We start from the raw sequence: 21713 nt of genomic DNA, 5'->3' as shown, positions 1-21713 counted from the left end.
TGAAACCCAGGAACACCTTCCTTGGCACTCTTTCTTCTTCAAATTCAATCAATACTGATTCACTTTCCTTTTTCACTCCCTCCTTTGTTGTTTTCAGTCTTTGAACATTCATTACTTTCCCTCCTTTGATATTCCTCTTTAACTCCTCCATATTTATACTCATTGGTACCCCCGTGATCACTCCTTTACAACCACTATTTTGTGCTCCCACCCTCCCTGTGTATTCCACCTTGCATTTTCCTATCTCTTTTAGCTTGAGTGCTTTCTCAAGTTGTTCCTCATTCGCACATCTTACCAATAAGTTGCCATTATTAAGGACTTTTGCAAATGCTATTTCCCCTATCTTATTTGCCAGAGTTGTTGTTAACACAAACGGGTTAATTTTCTTCATATGTCCCTGAGCCTTCTCATTAAACCTAATTATGAGAACACCTTCTCTCTGAACTTGTTCATCTTCCTCACTTTCAGAGCTTTCTCCACTATCATTTCTTATTCTTTTATTCTGTCTCAGTTTTCATTCATCCGTCCCCTCACTATCTCCTCATTCCCTTTATTTCTCCCTTCACAATAATCCATCTCTCCCCAGCTGCCTACCTCTGGTCCCAAATCCCTATTCCACTCCTCCACTTTCTCTCCCTCAACCCCCCCCATCTTGTCTGCCATTACTGGACCCACAAGACTCCCTCCCAGCAATTCCCGTTCTTTCCCCACTCTCTTTCCCTCAACAAGTCCCAAACCACATTCACGCATCAAGGCCCAGCAGTTCAGCCAATCAGCCCTCAGCCGTCTTTCATAATCCGCCAAACTTCTGTCAGTACCTTCAGTTGAACTCTGTCTATTTGTGAGTTTCTCCTAAGCTGTCAGTCTGTGGTTTTGTATCGTCATGCTCTCCTGCTCTACTCAGGCCCCTGTATTCCACGACCAGAGGTCTCTCTCTGTATCTTGTTTTACGGCGGTTGGCATCCAGCTTAATGGTGCATTACCGCCACCCTCTGCTCCAGAATGTGCACTGGACATACATTCTAAATCCCTTCACCCAATCGCCCGCGCACACACAAACCTACACTTCACCCTCCCATCTTTGACCATCCTAGTATCCTATTCCTGTTTATTCGTCATATTCTATAAAAAACCCCTGTACCCCACGACCAGAGGTCAAGATCGATATCCCCTTTAACCTCGCTTGCCCCGCCTTCCCCGTGCCCATGGTTACAGGAACCACGCGCTCGTCGCCAAGCAAACGGCCCTTACCACAAGTCCCGCCTTCAGAGGCTAGTCATTTGCTGACCGCGCCGCACTCCACAGTCTCCATGCTCCATTGGTGAGGAAGGCTGTCAGTCGTGGCGAGGAGCCAATGGTTTAAGGGGGAATTTGGCGGTGAAGCGCGGGACCTGAGTGGGTTATGGCGGTTTTGAGTGTGAAGGGAAATAACGGCAGGTAGGTTAGAGATGCAAGCTAAGCAAAGGGTAGTACTGGCTGCCTGGTTATCTACCTGTTGCCTTGGGGCTGATCATATAAAAGAACCTGAACTATAACTGGCCACCCTGGGTCGTGCATCTATCTCGACTTGCCTGGGCTGGCTGTTGGCTCGTCTGTGTCCAACCCATCCTCGTTCATCTGGTACACTCCCACTGGCTGCTGTGCCGTGTTGACCAAGGCCCCGAGTGCCCCTCTCCGACTCCTAGCTTGAGTGCCTACCCCAACCCGGATCGTCTGGCACGCCTCCTCAGGGTTGGGGGCGACTTGCTTGCACCCCGGTTTCCATAGACTCGAAGTTGGCCTATGAGGCTACGCGGAACCTGCAGCTTCTGTCAGAGGGGAGCAGGATATGCTTGATAGGAAGGTTAACGGGTTGATGTACTTCTGCTTTTTTACTTTGGGCTTTTGTGTTCTCTTGAAGCGTTGACTCAGCTCTCGTTGTCACCTACTCATTCATTTTGAATGGTTATATGCTAGATATTCCCTGGAATCATATTTTAAGGACTCTTCCAAGTCCAAAGAGTCTATAGAAATTCTGGAATCACTGATTGGTCTTGTTCCAGGTTTGGTGTCTTGATCTTCAGAATTTTTACCTTAATAAAACTTGTGGTTCAGTTGGTTCACTGATGCTGATAGTAAATTTCATCTTCAACATGAGATATGGAAAGTGGTGTGTGATCCAGGGTCCTCATGAACTTTATTATCAGATGGCAGTGTTGTACAACAGGTAGGTGGGTAAAGGACAAGACCCATTCTCTTGTGTGGTTCTGTGAGTGAATGGATGATGGCTGTCCATTTGTGTGCAAATACGGGTGTTATTCACGTGCTGCAGCTCAGTTTCTGAGGATGGGATGAATCTCCAATGGATATGACATGGGTTGAACAGTTTTTCATTAGTCCTCTGAATTAGTTCCATTTGAGTAAGAAGTTTGTTGGAGGTGAGGCACAGTATTGTAGCAAGAAAGACTGAGAATTATCAGGTATTGATAAAAGCTTGCTTGAAAATGATTTGACCTGAAGTTGAATCTGTTGCGGAGCCTATTTTGAAATAATGACTTGCATGTTATTGTGTAGTTGGGTATGAGATAATGACATGTGCTTTTATCTCAAAAAAGGCCAGGAATTTCAGTGGACAACCCGATTTGAGAAGAATTTTTCACATTCCCTCTGAACTGACTTCATTGGAGCCATTTGTGCATCGGTATGCTGAATGAGTTCATGCAGGCCCAAGTCTTCTGCCATCAGTCCAGTCTAGCCTGACCCTGAGGGAAGCTGGCTTTGGGGACTGATGAGGCTAATGGCTGAGCAGAAAAAAAGCCAGAGTAGGGCAAAGACTGATGGAATTGAGAAGAAAGGAGGGGAGATGGGCCTGCTGCAAGGATAGGGGATGAAGAATAGAATCTGCTTTATCCAGGCAGGCGCTGGAGGCAACATCCACCTTTTGACATGCCTAGGCAGATCTCAATACTGAAGAACTGTACTGAGCATCAGCATATGGAGATTTTACCTTGGAGCAGGAGAGCATGGAAGGGTTGTGAAGGGAAAGCAGAGGGCAAGAGCAAAGATAGCAAGAAGGTTGGCCCAAACAAGGCAGGATGTAGAGAAATGCCAGGGTTACTTTTCAATCCCTGCCCTAAGAGGAGGACAAAGGGCTTAATTAGGAAGAGGAGGACAAAGGGCTTAATTAGGAAGGGGAAAAAAGATTATGAGAGAAAACTGGCAGAGAACATAAAAACGGACTGTAAAAGCTTTTATAGATATGTAAAAAGGAAAAGACTGATAAAGACAAATGTAGGTCCCCTGCAAACAGAAACAGGTGAATTGATTATGGGGAGCAAGGACATGGCAGACCAATTGAATAATTACTTTGGTTCTGTCTTCACTAAGGAGGACATAAATAATCTTCCAGAAATAGTAAGGGACAGAGGGTCCAGTGAGATGGAGGAACTGAGCGAAATACATGTTAGTAGGGAAGTGGTGTTAGGTAAATTGAAGGGATTGAAGGCAGATAAATCCCCAGGGCCAGATGGTCTGCATCCCAGAGTGCTTAAGGAAGTGGCCCAAGAAATAGTGGATGCATTAGTGATAATTTTTCAAAACTCGTTAGATTCTGGACTAGTTCCTGAGGATTGGAGGGTGGCTAATGTAACCCCACTTTTTAAAAAAGGAGGGAGAGAGAAACCGGGGAATTATAGGCCGGTTAGCCTAACGTCGGTGGTGGGGAAACTGCTGGAGTCAGTTATCAAGGATGTGATAACAGCACATTTGGAAAGCGGTGAAATGATCGGACAAAGTCAGCATGGATTTGTGAAAGGAAAATCATGTCTGACGAATCTCATAGAATTTTTTGAGGATGTAACTAGTAGAGTGGATAGGGGAGAACCAGTGGATGTGGTATATTTGGATTTTCAAAAGGCTTTTGACAAGGTCCCACATAGGAGATTAGTGTGCAAACTTAAAGCACACGGTATTGGGGGTAAGGTATTGGTGTGGGTGGAGAATTGGTTAGCAGACAGGAAGCAAAGAGTGGGAATAAACGGGACCTTTTCAGAATGGCAGGCGGTGACTAGTGGGGTACCGCAAGGCTCAGTGCTGGGACCCCAGTTGTTTACAATATATATTAATGACTTGGATGAGGGAATTAAATGCAGCATCTCCAAGTTTGCGGATGACACGAAGCTGGGTGGCAGTGTTAGCAGTGAGGAGGATGCTAAGAGGATGCAGGGTGACTTGGATAGGTTGGGTGAGTGGGCAAACTCATGGCAGATGCAATTTAATGTGGATAAATGTGAAGTTATCCACTTTGGTGGCAAAAATAGGAAAACAGATTATTATCTGAATGGTGGCCGATTAGGAAAAGGGGAGGTGCAACGAGACCTGGGTGTCATTATACACCAGTCATTGAAAGTGGGCATGCAGGTACAGCAGGCGGTGAAAAAGGCGAACGGTATGCTGGCATTTATAGCGAGAGGATTCGAGTACAGGAGCAGGGAGGTACTACTGCAGTTGTACAAGGCCTTGGTGAGACCACACCTGGAGTATTGTGTGCAGTTTTGGTCCCCTAATCTGAGGAAAGACATCTTTGCCATAGAGGGAGTACAAAGAAGGTTCACCAGATTGATTCCTGGGATGGCAGGTCTTTCATATGAAGAAAGACTGGATGAACTGGGCTTGTACTCGTTGGAATTTAGAAGATTGAGGGGGGATCTGATTGAAACGTATAAGATCCTAAAGGGATTGGACAGGCTAGATGCAGGAAGATTGTTCCCGATGTTGGGGAGGTCTAGAACGAGGGGTCACAGTTTGAGGATAGAGGGGAAGCCTTTTAGGACCGAGGTTAGGAAAAACTTCTTCACACAGAGAGTGGTGAATCTGTGGAATTCTCTGCCACAGCAAACTGTTGAGGCCAGTTCATTAGCTATGTTTAAAAGGAAGTTAGATATGGCCCTTGTGGCTACGGGGGTCAGGGGGTATGGAGGGAAGGCTGGGTTCTGAGTTGGATGATCAGCCATGATCATAATAAATGGCGGTGCAGGCTCGAAGGGCCGAATGGCCTACTCCTGCACCTATTTTCTATGTTTCTATGTTTCTATGTTTCTAACTGTTGTCTTGGCTGTTAGGCCGCTTGTCCTAGCGAGCTCCTATCCTGTAACAGTTATTGGATCAACGTCTGTTACAGCAGGATGGTCATTGCTGACAGTGACTTGCCACTCCCTGCCTGACTACACAGTAGACTAGTCACTGAAGTTGATCCTTATTGATGATGGCGCAATAGGGCAGATAGGGCGTGAAAGAAGGGAAGTAACAATAATGTCAGTGATGATGATAGGCTTTTTTTTAAGCTCTGAACTTTTGCAGTAAATCTGTCTAGCATTATTAAACAAAGTTAGAAATTTGTTAATGTTGGGACACTTGACCAAGAAGTCTGTGAAGGAAGTAGATTTAAATTTAGCAGGTGAAGTTGCAGATGTGATGGAATACAGCTGATTGAAGCAAGCTTTCATCTTGTTTCCTGAGTAGAGCAGCTAAGATTGGATATTGATTCTGCGACCACTCCCTGCCCTACTGCTGATTGTAGTACATTCTCATTGCTTGTTTTCTGAGGAGAATGTTAGCTACCTTTTTATGTGACAGGTTTAAAAAGTTGAGATGTTGCTATCTTAAACACAAGAGATTCTGCAAATCCCAGAAATCTGGACACACACACCAACCTACCTGGAGGAACTCAGCAGGAAATGAATAAACAGTCCACATTTTGAGCTGAGACCTTTCTCAGAACTGGAAAGGAAGGGGGAAGACACCAGAATAAGGTGGAGGGAGGGGAAGGAACACAAACTAAAAGGTGAAAGGTGAAGTCAGGTGGGTGGGGAAGGGGGAGATGTAGTCAGAAACGACCCGAAACGCCCTAATGAAGAGTCTTGCCTGAAATGTCGACTGCTTATTCATTTCCATAGATGCTGCCTGACCTGCTGAGTTCCTCCAGCACTTAGGGGTTTTGCAATGCTCTTCTCATTTCTGGAGGTAAATGATTTCTAGCTTTGAATTTAAATAATGGTTTACCTACTGATTTTTGAGTGAGGATGTGGAATATGTATTGCTACCTCTGACAATGAATATCTGTCTTTTTGGTATTGCCCACAACCCCCAAATATTAATGCAAATATGTTTCTAAGGAACTGTAAGGAACTCCTAATGACAATCACCTATCTTTAAAAGCATTTTTTGTCTCTGTAAATATTTCCTGATCTGAGTACTTCAAGCATTTTCTGCTTTGGTTTTGCATATATCTGCACTATTTTAATTTGTCTTTGCTCGTGCTTACTTTCCTCAGGTGAATGCTTAAATAACCTTTGGAAAAAGTGCTGGTGCTAAAAAGATGGATTCTACACTGGGCTTCTTGGATGGCAGAGGCAAAGCCTTTTCTCCATATGATAGTTTGGAAAATGGCAAGAGGTCAAGGGCAGCTGTGCTTGGAGTTAAGAGGAAATTAAATGATTCAGTTGACCTCAGCAAAACATTTCCACGAACGGTGAGACCTGCCCTCCAGAAGATAGTTGCAGGAACATACTGGAATTTAGAGTCATTTACAGGTGGGCTTTATTTTGTAATAGTGTGCAGGAATGCTGTTTGGTTGGATGAGCATAGATTTGACTCCAGTTGCAATAAATTTAAAGGAATTGAAGTGCTTCTTTAAATAAATCCAAAAAAGAATTAATACCTTTATTTTTCCAAAGTAAAAAAATTGGATCACTCAAAGAAGGCTTAAAAAAGAAATTTTGATAAATTAAACTACAAAGTTTAAATTTTTTAAGATTAAAAAAATTGCGGAACTGGAGCCAAATTTGTAAAGAATACTTAATCACAGGATATAGGTTTAAACAACAACTTTAGCTAATTGCATAGGTAAAGCAGCTCCCAATAACGAGGTTAAATAAAACTGTTTTACAACTTTCAGTTCCAGGTCTACCCAAATTGGCCGATCACTGTTATCAACCCAGTATAACCAAAAAGACATGTATCGCAGATTAACAGCCCAATAATACATTCTTAGATTAGGCAAAGCAAGAGCTCCATCCTTTTTCAATTTTTGTAAGTGACATTTACTAATTGTTGGTATTTTATTATTCCAAATAAAAGATAAAGTAATAGAATCAATCTGATCAAAAAAACTTCCTAGTCAAAAAAACAGGAATATTCTGAAATAAATATAAAAATTTTGGTAAAATCATCACTTTAACTATATGAATATGACCAACAAGTGAAAATGTAAATGGACTCCATCTACTAAATAAATACTTCATAGAGTCTACTAAAGGAAGAAAATCGGCTTTATAAAGATCCTTATTTTTTAGTAATTATAATACCTAAATATCTAAAAGAATCTGTGACTTTAAAAGGAGTATTATCATATATAGAGACAGAATCATTTAAAGGAAACAATTCACTTTTACTAAAATTTATTTTATATCCTGAAAAACCTCCAAATTCATTAAATAATTTTAGCAAGGCAGGAATAGATTTGTCAGAATTAGATATATAAACCAATAAATCATCAGCATAAAGAGAGATCTTATGCATGGTCTCATTCACAAAATCCCATAGTTATCTTTAGCCTCACGAAGAGCAATAGCAAGGGGATCTAATATTAAATTAAACAACAAAGGACTTAATGGACAGCCTTGCCTTGTCCCCCGTGAAAGCTGAAAAAAAGGAGACCTACAATTGTTAGTGACAACAGTAGCAATAGGGACTTTATATATCATTTTAATCCAATTATTAAAATTAGCACCAAAGCCAAATTTCTCTAAAACATTGGATAAATATTTCTGTTTGACTCAATTGAACGATTTTTCAGCATCCAAAGATACAACACATTGTGGAGTTTTAAAAGAGGACGAATATATAATGTTAGATAGTCTCTGAACATTTGAAAAAGAATAGCGACCCTTTATAAAGCCTGCTTGATCTTTAAAAATAATCTTACCCAAAATATTCACCAACCGATTGGCCATTATCTTTGACAGAATCTTAGTGTCGACATTCAGTAATGAAATGGGTTTATATGAAGCACAGTCAGTGGGATCTTTATCTTTTTTAAGAATTAAAGAAATAGAAGCCTCATAAAAAGTAGAGGGCAAGTCACCTTTCACAAAAGAATCCTTAAACATTTCCAACATATACAGAGAAAGCAACTTTCCAAATTTTCTATAAAATTCTACAGGATAGCCATCAAGTCCTGGGGACTTACCAGATTGCATTGAAAAAATAGTTCTATGAATTTCAGCTTCAGTGATTTGAGCATCAAGAGTTTTTTGATCCTCAGCTGAGATTTTAGGAAAAACAATCTTTCATAAAAAAGCATTCATTTCAGAGGAATCTAATGGACTTTGAGATTTATAAAGTTCAGCATAAAAATCTTGAAAAATCTTATGAATTTCTTCATATTCCTGAGCCAAGGTACCATCTCTCCTACAAATTTTCATGATTTGCCTTTTGGCTGCAGCCATTTTTAATTGAGATGCAAGCAGTTTATTATTTTTATCTCCAAACATATAAAATTGGCTCTTTAACTTAAGCAAGTATCCTTCAATGGGATGAGTTAATAACAGGTTATATTGTGATTGAAGTACCACCCTTTGTTTAAATAAATCAGTATTGGGGGAAATTGCATAGATATTATCTAAATCTTTAATTTGTTTTGAAATTCTGCTTTAGTCTGTTTTTTAAGTTTAGCTGAATAAGAAATAATCTGACCACGTAAAAATGCTTTAAATGTATCCCATATAATTAATTTGACATACCCCCTATATTATTAAAAAGAAAAAATTCTTTTATCTGGGTTTCAAAAAAACTGACTAAGTCAGAGTTTTGCAATAATGTCTGGGGCATGCGCCAAGGTGGTGGGCGGACAAGAATGACATCATCAAATCATCAAACTCAGAGGCGCATGATCAGATATAGCAATAGCGTCATATTCGCAAGTTTTAACACTAGGCAAGAAGCGGGGATCGATTATAATATAATCGATCCTCGAATACTTTTTATAAACGTGAGAAGAAAGAATATTCTCTATTATCGGGATGGAGATGCCTCCACAAATCAATCAACCCAAAATCAATCAAAAAGGAATTAATAAATGACGCGGATCGATTTGGAAGTCGCTGATTGGTTGAGCTCTTATCAATCATAGGATTTAAGCAGCAGTTAAAATCCATGCTCTGATTGAATATCCTCTTGAATAAATATATTAGGTTTAATAAAAATAGACACGCCTTTTGTTTTACTCTGAGAAGTAGAGTGGAATTGCGAACCATTCCACCATCCAAAAAATCTGTTTTGATCTCCCGCCCTGATATGTGTCTCTTGAGCAAAAATTGTATCAGGTTGGAATCAGTTAATAATTTTAAAAGTCTTTTTTCATTTAATAGGATGATTCCAACCATACATTCCAATTTATTATATTAATCTGTTCAAATACCATACTATAACTTTATTCTACTTTATACATGCGCAGAGCACATACCAATACGGGATGATCAAAAATAGCGGTGATGAAGAATACAACCACATTAAAAAAAAAACGCACATGCTCCAGAGCCACCCAATGGGGAAAAAACTGCTAACTCTAAACCCACCCACCCATCAACATACATCAAAGTTGCTGGTAAACGCAGCAGGCCAAGCAGCATCTATAGGAAGAGGCGCAGTCGACGTTTCAGGCCGAGACCCTTCGTCAGGACTAACTGAAGGAAGAGTGAGTAAGGGATTTGAAAGCTGGAGGGGGAGGGGGAGATGCAAAATGATAGGAGAAGACAGGAGGGGGAGGGATAGAGCCGAGAGCTGGACAGGTGATAGGCAAAAGGGGATACGAGAGGATCATGGGACAGGAGGTCCGGGAAGAAAGACAGGGGGGGGGTGACCCAGAGTATGGGCAAGAGGTATATTCAGAGGGACAGAGGGAGAAAAAGGAGAGTGAGAGAAAGAATGTGTGCATAAAAATGAGTAACAGCTGGGGTACGAGGGGGAGGTGGGGCCTAGCGGAAGTTAGAGAAGTCAATGTTCATGCCATAAGGTTGGAGGCTACCCAGGCGGAATATAAGGTGTTGTTCCTCCAACCTGAGTGTGGCTTCATCTTTACAGTAGAGGAGGCCGTGGATAGACATGTCAGAATAGGAATGGGATGTGGAATTAAAATGTGTGGCCACTGGGAGATCCTGCTTTCTCTGGCGGACAGAGCGTAGATGTTCAGCAAAGCGGTCTCCCAGTCTGCGTCGGGTCTCACCAATATATAAAAGTCCACATGGGGAGCACCGGACGCAGTATATCACCCCAGTCGACTCACAGGTGAAGTGATGCCTCACCTGGAAGGACTGTTTGGGGCCCTGAATGGTGGTAAGGGAGGAAGTGTAAGGGCATGTGTAGCACTTGTTCCGCTTACACGGATAAGTGCCAGGAGGGAGATCAGTGGGGAGGGATGGGGGGGATGAATGGACAAGGGAGTTGTGTAGGGAGCGATCCCTGCGGAATGCAGAGAGATGGGGGGAGGGAAAGATGTGCTTAGTGGTGGGATCCCGTTGGAGGTGGTGGAAGTTACGGAGGATAATATGTTGGACCCGGAGGCTGGTGGGGTGGTAGGTGAGGACCAGGGGAACCCTATTCCTAGTGGGGTGGTGGGAGGATGGAGTGAGAGCAGATGTACGTGAAATGGAGGAGATGCGTTTAAGAGCAGAGTTGATAGTGGAGGAAGGGAAGCCCCTTTCTTTAAAAAATGAAGACATCTCCCTCGTCCTAGAATGAAAAGCCTCATCCTGAGAGCAGATGCGGCGGAGACGGAGGAATTGCGAGAAGGGGATGGCGTTTTTGCAAGAGACAGGGTGAGAAGAGGAATAGTCCAGATAGCTGTGAGAGTCAGTAGGCTTATAGTAGATATCAGTGGATAAGCTGTCTCCAGAGACAGAGACAGAAAGATCTAGAAAGGGGAGGGAGGTGTCGGAAATAGACCAGGTAAACTTGAGGGCAGGGTGAAAGTTGGAGGCAAAGTTAATAAAGTCAACGAGTTCTGCATGCGTGCAGGAAGCAGCGCCAATGCAGTCGTCGATATAGCGAAGGAAAAGTGGGGGACAGATACCAGAATCACCCACCCACCCATACCCGGAAGCCCGAAAAAGGCAAGCAATCTATAATAGAGTTCAAAGCTACTGACCGCTCTGTTTGTGTTTTCTTTCCCTCCCCCCAATTAGTAAAAAGGTAGAGTGACCTTGTAAAAAAGACAATAAAGTCTCAGCAAAAAAAGGTATTTGCATTCCATCAACTAATAAACAAGAAAGAACCAAAATAATGTTATCTCTTAGAGAGAAAAACCAGCGCCATCTTTAAGTTTAATATTAATTCCCTAAAAAAACTTTAAATTCAATTATAAAATGTTATAATAAAACAGAAAAATAATTATTAGTATATTTGACCCAGCTGAATCTTCAAAAAGACTGATTAATAATGTCATAACCCTCATATATAGCCCTATTAGTAGGAAAAAAACTACCAATTAGCTGATTTAAAAAAAGAAACAAGCCAAGTAGTAAATTAAAGGAACAAATCCCCTTTTCTTCTTCTCTCAGTCGAATGTTCAGATGATCATTTTTTTTACTTTGGAAAAATAAAGGTATTAATTCTTTTTTGGATTTATTTAAAGAAGATTGATGCCTTTTGAACAATTAATTGATAAATATTCTCTTTCATACTCACACTTTCTGCAATTCCTTCAAGTTAGACATTTTTTACAAAAATATTTAAGTAATTTTCCTTGCATATTTGAGGCTGACCTGTTAGATACTATTATGAGTATGAATCCTTCGATCAAGGGTTCTATTGGAAGAATTTATAATTTATTATTACAATAGGGTAAGCGTCCTTTATCTAAGATTAAACAGGATTGGGAAAAGGAACTCAATTTGACTTTTATGATGGATTGGATGTGGATTTTGAAGTTGGTTAACTCTTCTTCAATTTGTGCTAGCTACTCATTGATTCAGTTTAAAATTGTACATCGTTATCATTTGACGAAGGAGAGACTTTCTAAAATCTTTTCTAATGTTGATAGTCATTGCGATAGATGTAAAACTGAGATAGCTACACTGACACAAATGTTTTGGTCTTGTTCTATATTGGAACAGTTCTGGAAATCAGTTTTTTTCAACAATTTCTAAAGCACTTAAAATTAATCTACAACCTAATAAATTAACTGTACTTTTTGGAATAATTCCTCAAAATATTCATGGTATTTCTGTCTGACCAACATGTTATTGCATTTGTTACATTGATAGCTAGGAGGGCCATTTTGTTGAAGTGGAAGGATACATCAGCTTCCACTTCGTCACAGTGGTTCTCTCAAGTAATGCTATGTCTTAGTTTGGAGAAAATTAGAAGTCGAACCTTTGAACCTTTATTTGATTTTGAGAAAAGATGGGGCTCATTTGCTCGTTATTATTATTTGAGCTAATTAATAGATTTTTTCCATGATCTAATTGTAAATTTTTTAGTATATTTTCTTTTCTTGCTGGCGGTTTGATGTTTATTTTTAGAAGCTTTTGTATGATGCATGACTCCGGGGTTGTACACCTAATGTTTTTTTTTCTCACTTTTTCTGCTTAGAGGGTTTTTTTATTATCACAAAAATTTTTTCAATCTTTAAGATAATGTCTTTTTTGAGACATTGTAAGTGTTGTTACTTCAATGTACTCATGTTATTTCTTTTGTATAATATAACAATAAAAAGATTTGAGAAGAAAAGAATTGAAATGCTGATTGTTATATTAATATGCATTAGGATAATCCACACAATATTTTACTTTTATGTGTAGTGTTGTCTATGTGATGATCTGTAAAGATCTTTGCTGTGTTCCTGCTATGCATCCCAGCCTTTGGAAAATATTGGGCTTACAGGATGCTTTCATTTGTTCTTGAGGGGCATGTCATGAGCGCCCTATCTGCTATTGGAAGAATAGTGATAGATCAACAAATTAACATCTTGCAGGTTGAGGATCAAGTTGTACATATTGGCCGAGACTCCAGTCCTCTTAACAATAAATTGGGGAGAAAAATGTTAGAAAATATGAAAACAAAAAAGACTGATTTCAGCTTGACCTTGCCTATTATTCCAACAGGTGATTCTCTGAACTCCTACTGTTATTCTTCTGTGGCTTCTCAAAATCTTCTCTTGCCAAATCTTAGTGGTTCCTTCTCTTGCCCTGAGCCGGCCTCAAATGTATCAAGCAACTTTTGGAATCTTTTAGGAGGTGACAACAATTCAACTCTCCCCACTACAGTACGGAATCCTAACAAAGCCATACTGACAATAGACAGCTTGACTACAGAGGTATGAGGTAACATTTTGATTGTTTAGCTCTTACTGCAAATTTTTTCATTGATTGTATTACCTTTTTATAATAAAATTTTCAAATTGTTTGTAATAAATTACCAAAGTAGTAAATTTGTAGCTATCTTTATTGAGTTAAAGGCTAGATAGGCAGCATTCAATATTATAGTTCTGAGTTTCCTTGCTTTCATGCATCTAACACACAGTTGTACAGGCCAAGTTGGAATTGTTTGCTGAAATACTGTAAAGTTTTAATACAATTTAATCTAGCTTGTTTTAAAATCAATGAAGTAACTTCTTATCCATAACTTCTTTTATTGATCTAGTAGAATAATCATTCTGAGAATAAAAGAAAATAATGCGATTTTTATCCATTCCCCTTGGTGTCATATGACATTCCTGGGAGTATATCAATAAGTTTACTTTTACTGTATGGTAGAGCTTGTAATTTTGATGCCCAGTTGTCATTCTTTATGCCACAACAGATACTGGTGGCCAATGACATGGCTTGTAAGCTGCTATGTTATAGTAGCAAAGAACTGATTGGTCAGAAATTATCTTCATTCATATCAAATTCCATTCATGGGCTGGAAGAAGCCCTGTGCGAAGAACATCCAGAAGTTGATGGACAAGTTGTGACTGTCTCTGGAAAAGTGGTATGTGGTCATATCAATACATTTATTAGATGTGTTCACTCATGTCTTCACCCCAACTCAATACTTCTAAAGTGCTGTTGACAGTAATAAATTTATTTCACGGTGAATGATGCAAATTATTTCAGAAGTGCTGTTTGAATAGATCCTTTGGTAATATCAAAGCTGGAAGGGCTGATTATGGGAACAGGAAAATTAATTTATGTTGGGTCTCTAAAGACAACATGACCAAAGCCTAGCAGTGCAATGCAAGAGGTATGATCAGGCCTTAACAAGCTGTGGGATTTCTGCAGAATGAGCACTGTACTTAGGACATTCATGTAACAATTTTCACACTGAGTGTGAAAATAACTGGAAGTCTTTACTGTACTGAACACAGTCCAATATTTTAATCACTGAAACTAGTTTCTTTTAAGATTGTCTTTCATTCTCATTTGATAGGGATGAAGATGGGTTATGATAAGAGAAAAATATTCATTTGAGCTCGTGTTGATTTAACAAACATCACTGCAGGTTAACATAAAGAGAATGAAATGGATTAGTAAAAAGGGATGAAATTAACCAATTAAATTGCACTAAGTAAACTGCATTCCTGTAATAGTTATCCTTTTTTTTTTCATTGTGGTTTACATTTATAATCCCCAGATTGATGTTATTGGCAAGGGTGGAGTACAGATACCAGTGTCATTCTGGATGAAGCGCATGGCTGGTGAAGAGAGAGAGTGCTGTGTTGTGGTGATGGAACCTGTGGAGCGACTTACTGCTTCTGTCACATTTGCGAACACTGTAAGTTTTCAGCTTAATTTCAACATACAGTGGTTACATGTTGTAATGTGCCACAGAATGCTGCAGGATTGATCAACACTAATTTGATTTATACACTTCCATTGATTTATTAAATACCCCAAAGCAAATGAGGGCAATGAAACCAGATTGCTGGTGAGCAGAGAAACATGATAGCCCATTGAAATGTGGATCACTATTAGTAATAAAATCTATATTCCTCTGTTTCTGGCCTCTTGCACATTCTGGCTTTAATCACTCCATTAGCAATTATAACTTCTATTGTTGGGATCCTAACTGATGGAATTCTGACCCTTAAGCTTTCTATTTTTGTTTTCTCCCAAAAAGATTTCTTCAGTTAAACTTTTCATAAAATGCTCTCACATTTGCTGATGTGATTTAGTGATAAACTTTGATATTTTTATCAAAGGGTGGATATTCCATAACTTAGGACCTGAATAACAGAAGGCATTCATACCTTCATGGAATGATTAAAATTCAGATGTGCAAGATGGATAAGCATAGACTTCTTGGAGGGTTGTAGACTGGAGGAGGTTGTTCCATAACCCGTCTGCTCTGTGCTTTGGAAAATGAAGGCAAGTATTCTGTATGATGCCTTCATCTCCTTATCTGTCTGCTTCTACTTTCTGACACCTGTAAACCTGTATATTGTGTATTTCCTATCATATCAAACCTGTACACGGGGTCCCTCTGTTCCCCAATACTCCCCATGGCCCCACCATTCATTGTGCATTTCCTATCATATCAAAATCAAAGAGTTTATTGTCTTTTTCAACAAAAATATACAGAGCATCATATAAGCATAATTCCTAAGGAAAACATATTCAACATAAATTATACACTTTTTTTAACAAGAAGGAACACTATTCAAACAAAAATAATTCCATTGTAATGCTAGTAGTCATAGTGATGCTATACTGAGGTAATGACTAGGAACATACAGATTGGTTCTTGAATTTCATTTTTTTTTGTTTTGCACTATTTGTAATTTATAGTAATTGTGTCTTTGCACTGCACTGCTGCCACAAGACAACAAATTTCACATCATAGGAGACAGTGATAATAAACATGATGCTGAACCTGGGGATGTGGGACTTCAGGTTTCTGTTCCTCTGCCTGATGGCAGCAGTGAGAAAATAGCATGGGGCAGGAGTTTCAGTAGATACCAGTGATGGTGAGGAGAGATGTACCTGGGATATACTGGACTGAGTCCACTACACTTTGCAGTTTCTTATAACTTGATGAACCAGACCATGATGCTAATCAACTGGCTGAAGTGTTTACTGACATCTCTAATTTCAAGAAGAATGTGGTAACCTGCTTCCATGACCATAGTCCAGCAACATTTGTATATCCACTGTGATGAAGTGCTTTGAGAGGTTGATCATGAAACATAGAATTCCCGAGGAATAACTAGTCAAAAGCAGATGCCATTTCATAGGCTCTTCACTGAGCCTTGAAAACACTGTTCTTCACTGACTACAGCTCTGCATTCAACACTATCATATCCCATCAAAACTAATTAATAAGTTCCTGGTCCTAGGCCCAGATACTTCCTTGTGCAACTGCATTCTCAATTTCCTCAGTTGCAGACTCCAGTCAGTTCAGATTGGCAGCAACATTTCCACAATCACCATCAGCACAGGTGCACCACAAGGCTGTGTGCTTCGTCCCCTGCTCTACTCACTTTATACTCATTCAACGTCAGCAGAACCAAAGAGCTGATTATTGAATACTGCAGGAGGAAACTGGAGATCCATGAGGCAGTCCTCAACAGGGGATTGGAGGTGGAGAGGTACAGTAAGTTTAAATTTCGTTGTTTTATAATTTCAGAGGATCTGTTTTGGGACCAGCATGTAAGTGATATTACAAAGAAGGCACACCAGCACCTTTGCTTTCTTAGGAATTTGGCAAGTCTCCTAAAACTTTAACAAACTTCCATAATGCACTGAGGAGAGTATCCTGATGCTTGCATCACAGCCTGGTATGGAAACACCAATGCCCATGAGCAAAAAAGCCTACAGAAAGTAGCGAATACAGCCCAGTCCATCACAGGAAATCTCCCTTTCCATTGAGCACATCTACAGGGAGATTTTACGCAAGAAAACAGAATTCATCGACTAGGACCCCCACCATCCAGGCCATGCTCCTTTTTTGCTGCTGCCATCTGGGAGTAGGTACAGGAGCCTGGGCTCTCACATGACCAGATTAAGGAGCAGTTATTACCCTTCAACTATCAGGCTCTGAACCAGCGTGAATTACTTCACTTGCCTCAACACTGAACTGTTTCTCAACCTATTGACTCAATTTCAAGAACCCTACAACTCATGTTCTCAGTATTATATATTATATTTATTACTATTGCATTTGTATTTGCACAATTTGTCATCTTTGTGTGTCGTTTGTCATTGATTCTATTACGTCTCCTTGCACCTACTGTGAATGCCCACAGAAAATGAATCTCTGATGGCACATGGATACAATACTTTGTTGATAAATTTGCTTTATTCTTTGTGATGCAACCAGTCAGGATACTTGCACCAGTGCTTCTTTTAGAGTATTCGGTGGCATACCAAACTAACTGAACCCCAAAAAAAGTAAATTTGCTGTTGTGCCACCTTTGTGATTATGTCTCAGTACTGGGCCCAGGACAGGTCACCTAATTTGTTAAAGATCAGGAATTGAAAGCTGTTGTCTCTCTACTGCCGATTTTCCCCCAATGTAAACTGGCACATATTTGCTCTCCTTGCCCTTCCTGAAGTCAGAAATCAGCTCCTTAGTTTTACTGACATTGAGCAAGAGGTTGTTGCAGCATCACTCAACCAGGTATCCTATCTTGCCGGTGTATGTAATGATGTTGGAGTACAGTCCTTCCTCAGAGCCTCCAGATACAACCCTAAGATGTATTTTCTTGTGGGCATATTCAATAAATCCAATAACCATAATAGAATCAATGAAAGAGTCCACCAACGGATGGACAACCAGTGTGCAAAAGTCAGCAAACTGTGCAAATACAAAAGGAAAGATAAATAAGTGTTAAATATTGAGAACATGAGATGCAGAATCCTTGAAAGTGAGTCCATTGGTTGTGGAGCAATAATGGGGCAAGTTGAGTGGAGTTATCCCCTTTGGTTCAAGAGCCTGATGGTTGACGGGTTGAAGATGATTGCTGCTTTCCTGTGACAAACTCTGTTTAGATGTGCTCAATGGTGGAGACGTTTTACCCGTAGGATTTTGTGTTCAAGAGTATTACTGTTTCCATACCAAGCTGTGATGCAGCTGGTCAATATACTCTCCACCACACGTCTATAGAAGTTTGTCGAAGTTTTAGATGTCGTGCCAAATCTTCATAAATTTCTAAAGAAGTAGAGGTGCTACTGTGCTTTCTTCATAATTGCATGTGCGTGCTGGGCCCAGAACAGGTCCTCTGAAATGATAACACCGAAGAATGTAAAGTTGCTGGCCACAAACAGGGTACTGATTACAGTTAAATAATCAAATTAAAGTGTGAAAATCATGAAGGTCTGACACCTGTCTCTAGCGTCTACATTCCCATTGACACAAAAGGGCCATGGTTCCTATAGTCCATTTGAGCTTATTGGGAAATATATTACTATGTAACAGCTTAAAATTGGAGTAAAATGTATAAATAAAAGGATGACATCCAATTGTCTGTAAAATCTGTTAATCCATGATTTGGAACTGAAATCATAATGAATTTACTGTATTTCATTTCCTGTATACAAGATATTTTGGTGCATGTAAATTGGCTGCTGTGGGTTTCAAAACAGTAATTCATAAAATAATACAGAAAATGCAGGAAAAACATTTTGCCATCACCTTGTTTCTCTTTCCTCATTCATTGAACATTTATTTTCTCTTTTCCTAATTGCCCTTCAATTTGTAGAAACTGATGGTGTTCTGATTAGTTTATCTCTAATTTTTCACTTTTTGTTTGTTTTTTCCCACTATCTAGCTTCACTATATACAGCATAATTCCGATAATCTGCTTTTCAGAAATATTGCTCGCTTTGTTTTCTCACTCAACCAGGTTCCCACTTTCCATGCTCTGCTAAACCACGCCAGAACTCCAATGCAGCCTTGAAACTTACTAGGTTCACTGGCAAAGCTATTACCGTACTGTATAGCATCCAATAAGTATTGAAAAGTCTGCAAAATCTGTTGGTCAGTGAACTCCTTTGCATGCTGGATTCTTAAGTTTATTGCATTGTAGTTTATGGGTGTGCATGTGCTGCATTTTGCATTAGTTTTGGGATTATTTAAGAGTAAAATTTAACGTTTCTTTATTTAGGGCAGAATTTTATCATGTGACAGACCGTTTGCCTATCTCCATGGTTACGCAACTGAAGAAGAGATTGTTGGTTTTTCAATAACTGATGTCATACCTTCAGTAAAGATACCCGCATTGTGTAAGAAGATACCAAAGGTTTGAAACTGTTGAATGTGAATGTAATGGAATAAGATTTAAGGTCAGACTCAGATTTAGACTAAGAAATCCCTCTGAAATGTAAAGTAAGTGTGATTTGCATTGTTATCCCTCATTTTTCATCTGGCATGGTTATTTTGAAATTGTAAGTGCATAAGATCTGACCCTACTGCTCACATAATTTACCAGTTGATCTTTTTCCCACCATCTAACTGTCCAATAAGCGTTCAGTTTTTATGTCCTTCACTTCTAATTGAGGTAATCTTTATTCCCCCTGTTGCTTTGAGATCACACATCTGCAAATGAAGATTTTTGTATTAAAAATGATTGATCATAAACTGTTTTGTTTTTATCCTGTAATTTTTCAACAATTAGTATGAGTGAATCTTTTCAGAAAATATGCAGATCATATTTACATCTTGCAGGTGTTTTGCATGTAGCTAGGATTTAACCAAATCCTAGAAGTGCTCATTTAAGATGCGCAACTTGGTCCTTCCCTTGACTACCTGGCCAAGAAAAACGTGGAGATTGTATAAAGTAAACAGAACTTCTCTGTAGACAAAAGAGATTGCAAATGCTGTAATCTGGAGCAAAAAAAAACTGCCAGGAGATCAGCAGGCCGAATGGCATCTGATGAATTTTGAGTCAATACCCTACATAAGGACATGCAGGGTCTCATCCCAAAACATTGACTTCCACAGATGCTGCTTAGCCCTCTAAATTACTCCACACTTTGCAATTTCCCTCCAGAATTTTTTTTTGTCTGAGAAATATTTTGTTCATCATTACAGTTGTTACAGTTAAAGGTGGCAATACCAAATTAACACTTGGGTATACTTAAATTGATAGCTCATTAAAAAATACTAGGGAAAATACTGTAAATTCTCAACAATGATGGGAAAACAACAGGACTTGGAGACACTGGTGCTTCTGAAATGGATGAAATGCTGGGTGATTTTTTTTCACTTTCTAGTGTTTCTCTTTCAGAATTTGAAAATTCAGCGAGCTGTTGGCAGAGCTAAAGATGGCAACACTTTTCCTCTCAGTATTAAACTCAGCCTTAAAATCCCAGAGAAACACGACACTGACATTCAGAATTGTATTCAGGTAGCAGGTAAAGTATAAAAAGCTCTTTGGTACGTATTGTGCTTTATAGACTGACTCTTGGCGGAGTAAACAAGACAATAAGAATGAAGTGACTTGTGCTTACCCAAGCTGATAGGTGCTTCGTCATGGCGGAATTTATTGTTGCAGAAGTAGTATGAAAAGCAATAGAAAAAAAAGCGTTTTATTTTTGAAGCTGCGCTGTAAAATTTGTCAGCAAACAAAGTGAACAGATACTTAATCTGAAACAAAGACAAAAGCTGTAGGGAATACAGCAGGTCACAGCATCTACGAAGCAAGGTAGAAAGATAGCTTCCCTTTTGATTTTAAAACTATTCCCGCATTTTAAGTGGTAGTGCTCAGTAGTGACATAGGTAGTTATTCTGAACTATATCTTACTAAAGAATTTATTTGATTGCTGCTGGTTTGTATAGGCAGTCCCCAGGTTATGAAAGGGTTCTATTCCTGAAAACTACTTGCACCTCAAATTTTTTCTAGCGGCAAATGAATAAAAACAGCGGATCACAGAGACCGCTGAGATAAGAGAGTGAGCACACCTGGAAAGGTGACAGCCAGGAAGTCTTATTGACTTGAGTGAGTATGCTCAGCATCGCCAGCTCTTCTCAGACCCAATCCCTGATTGTAGAAGCTCAGGGGCCGGAAGGGAAGATGATATGCTGGTGGGGTGGGGGAAAAGCATGCAGAAATATGCCTTGTTCCCACCAGAAGATGCCTGCAGCCTTGTAGCAGCCAGCAAATCTATCCCAGTACAGCTGGCAGCAGCTCAAGCTATTAATTCTCACTAAAAAAAAATATGGCCTGCGCCTCAGTAACATACAGCTGCATGTCAGGCTACAACCTCATGGTCCAACTCCAAATCAGTTGATTCACCTGACCTGCTATAAAATTATGGAAGCTTAACTTGTTTCAGAATTTCTTAACGATGCATTGGGAATTTTTTTCTTGAAGTCAGCTCACTTATGTGTGTGAGTTTCCATAGTAATCTGGGGAGCATCTGTACTTGCAAATTTCATTTGAATCTTATTTCTGATTGTTCTTTAATGTAAGTAGTCTTTAGTTTTCTCTGAAATGTCAATGTTGTAGGGTCTCTTAAAATCAGATCACAGAACTAGAGACCCATCAAATGCTGAAACTATGAATAACATTCTCTTATTTGTGACTTCTGTGGTTTAGGAAAAATATACTTACTATTTTATTAAGCCGATTGCTTGTAGTATCTGAAAGTTAATGCAGGTTAGGTCCAAACCTTTGTAAACCTTCTGACTCAGCTACTGCTTTCACATTCCTTTCAATCCTATCCTGTCCACTCCTATCATCTCCACCAATCCATTCA

General features: G+C 39.6%; 1 protein-coding gene across 4 annotated transcripts in view; it reads left to right on the top strand.

Moving 5' to 3' along the window:
• The first annotated feature begins 1383 nt into the window (after positions 1–1383).
• The window catches only part of pask (PAS domain containing serine/threonine kinase), a 75093-nt gene continuing 54763 nt past the window's right edge, over positions 1384–21713 (top strand). For all 4 annotated transcript variants that reach the window (XM_063046209.1, XM_063046208.1, XM_063046211.1 and 1 more), the window contains exons 1-7: positions 1384–1437; positions 6311–6569; positions 13140–13351; positions 13837–14007; positions 14650–14790; positions 19121–19255; positions 20243–20369. In XM_063046209.1, the coding sequence (XP_062902279.1) occupies positions 6356–6569; positions 13140–13351; positions 13837–14007; positions 14650–14790; positions 19121–19255; positions 20243–20369 (1000 nt within the window). In that variant the 5' untranslated portion in view covers positions 1384–1437; positions 6311–6355. The remainder of the gene's footprint in view (positions 1438–6310; positions 6570–13139; positions 13352–13836; positions 14008–14649; positions 14791–19120; positions 19256–20242; positions 20370–21713) is intronic.

Source organism: Mobula hypostoma, chromosome 4 (genome assembly GCF_963921235.1).
Source record: "Mobula hypostoma chromosome 4, sMobHyp1.1, whole genome shotgun sequence".
NCBI classification, from domain to species: domain Eukaryota; kingdom Metazoa; phylum Chordata; class Chondrichthyes; order Myliobatiformes; family Myliobatidae; genus Mobula; species Mobula hypostoma.
The sequence above is the reverse complement of the archived record's forward strand: the minus strand, read 5'-3'. Positions and strand labels throughout refer to the sequence as shown.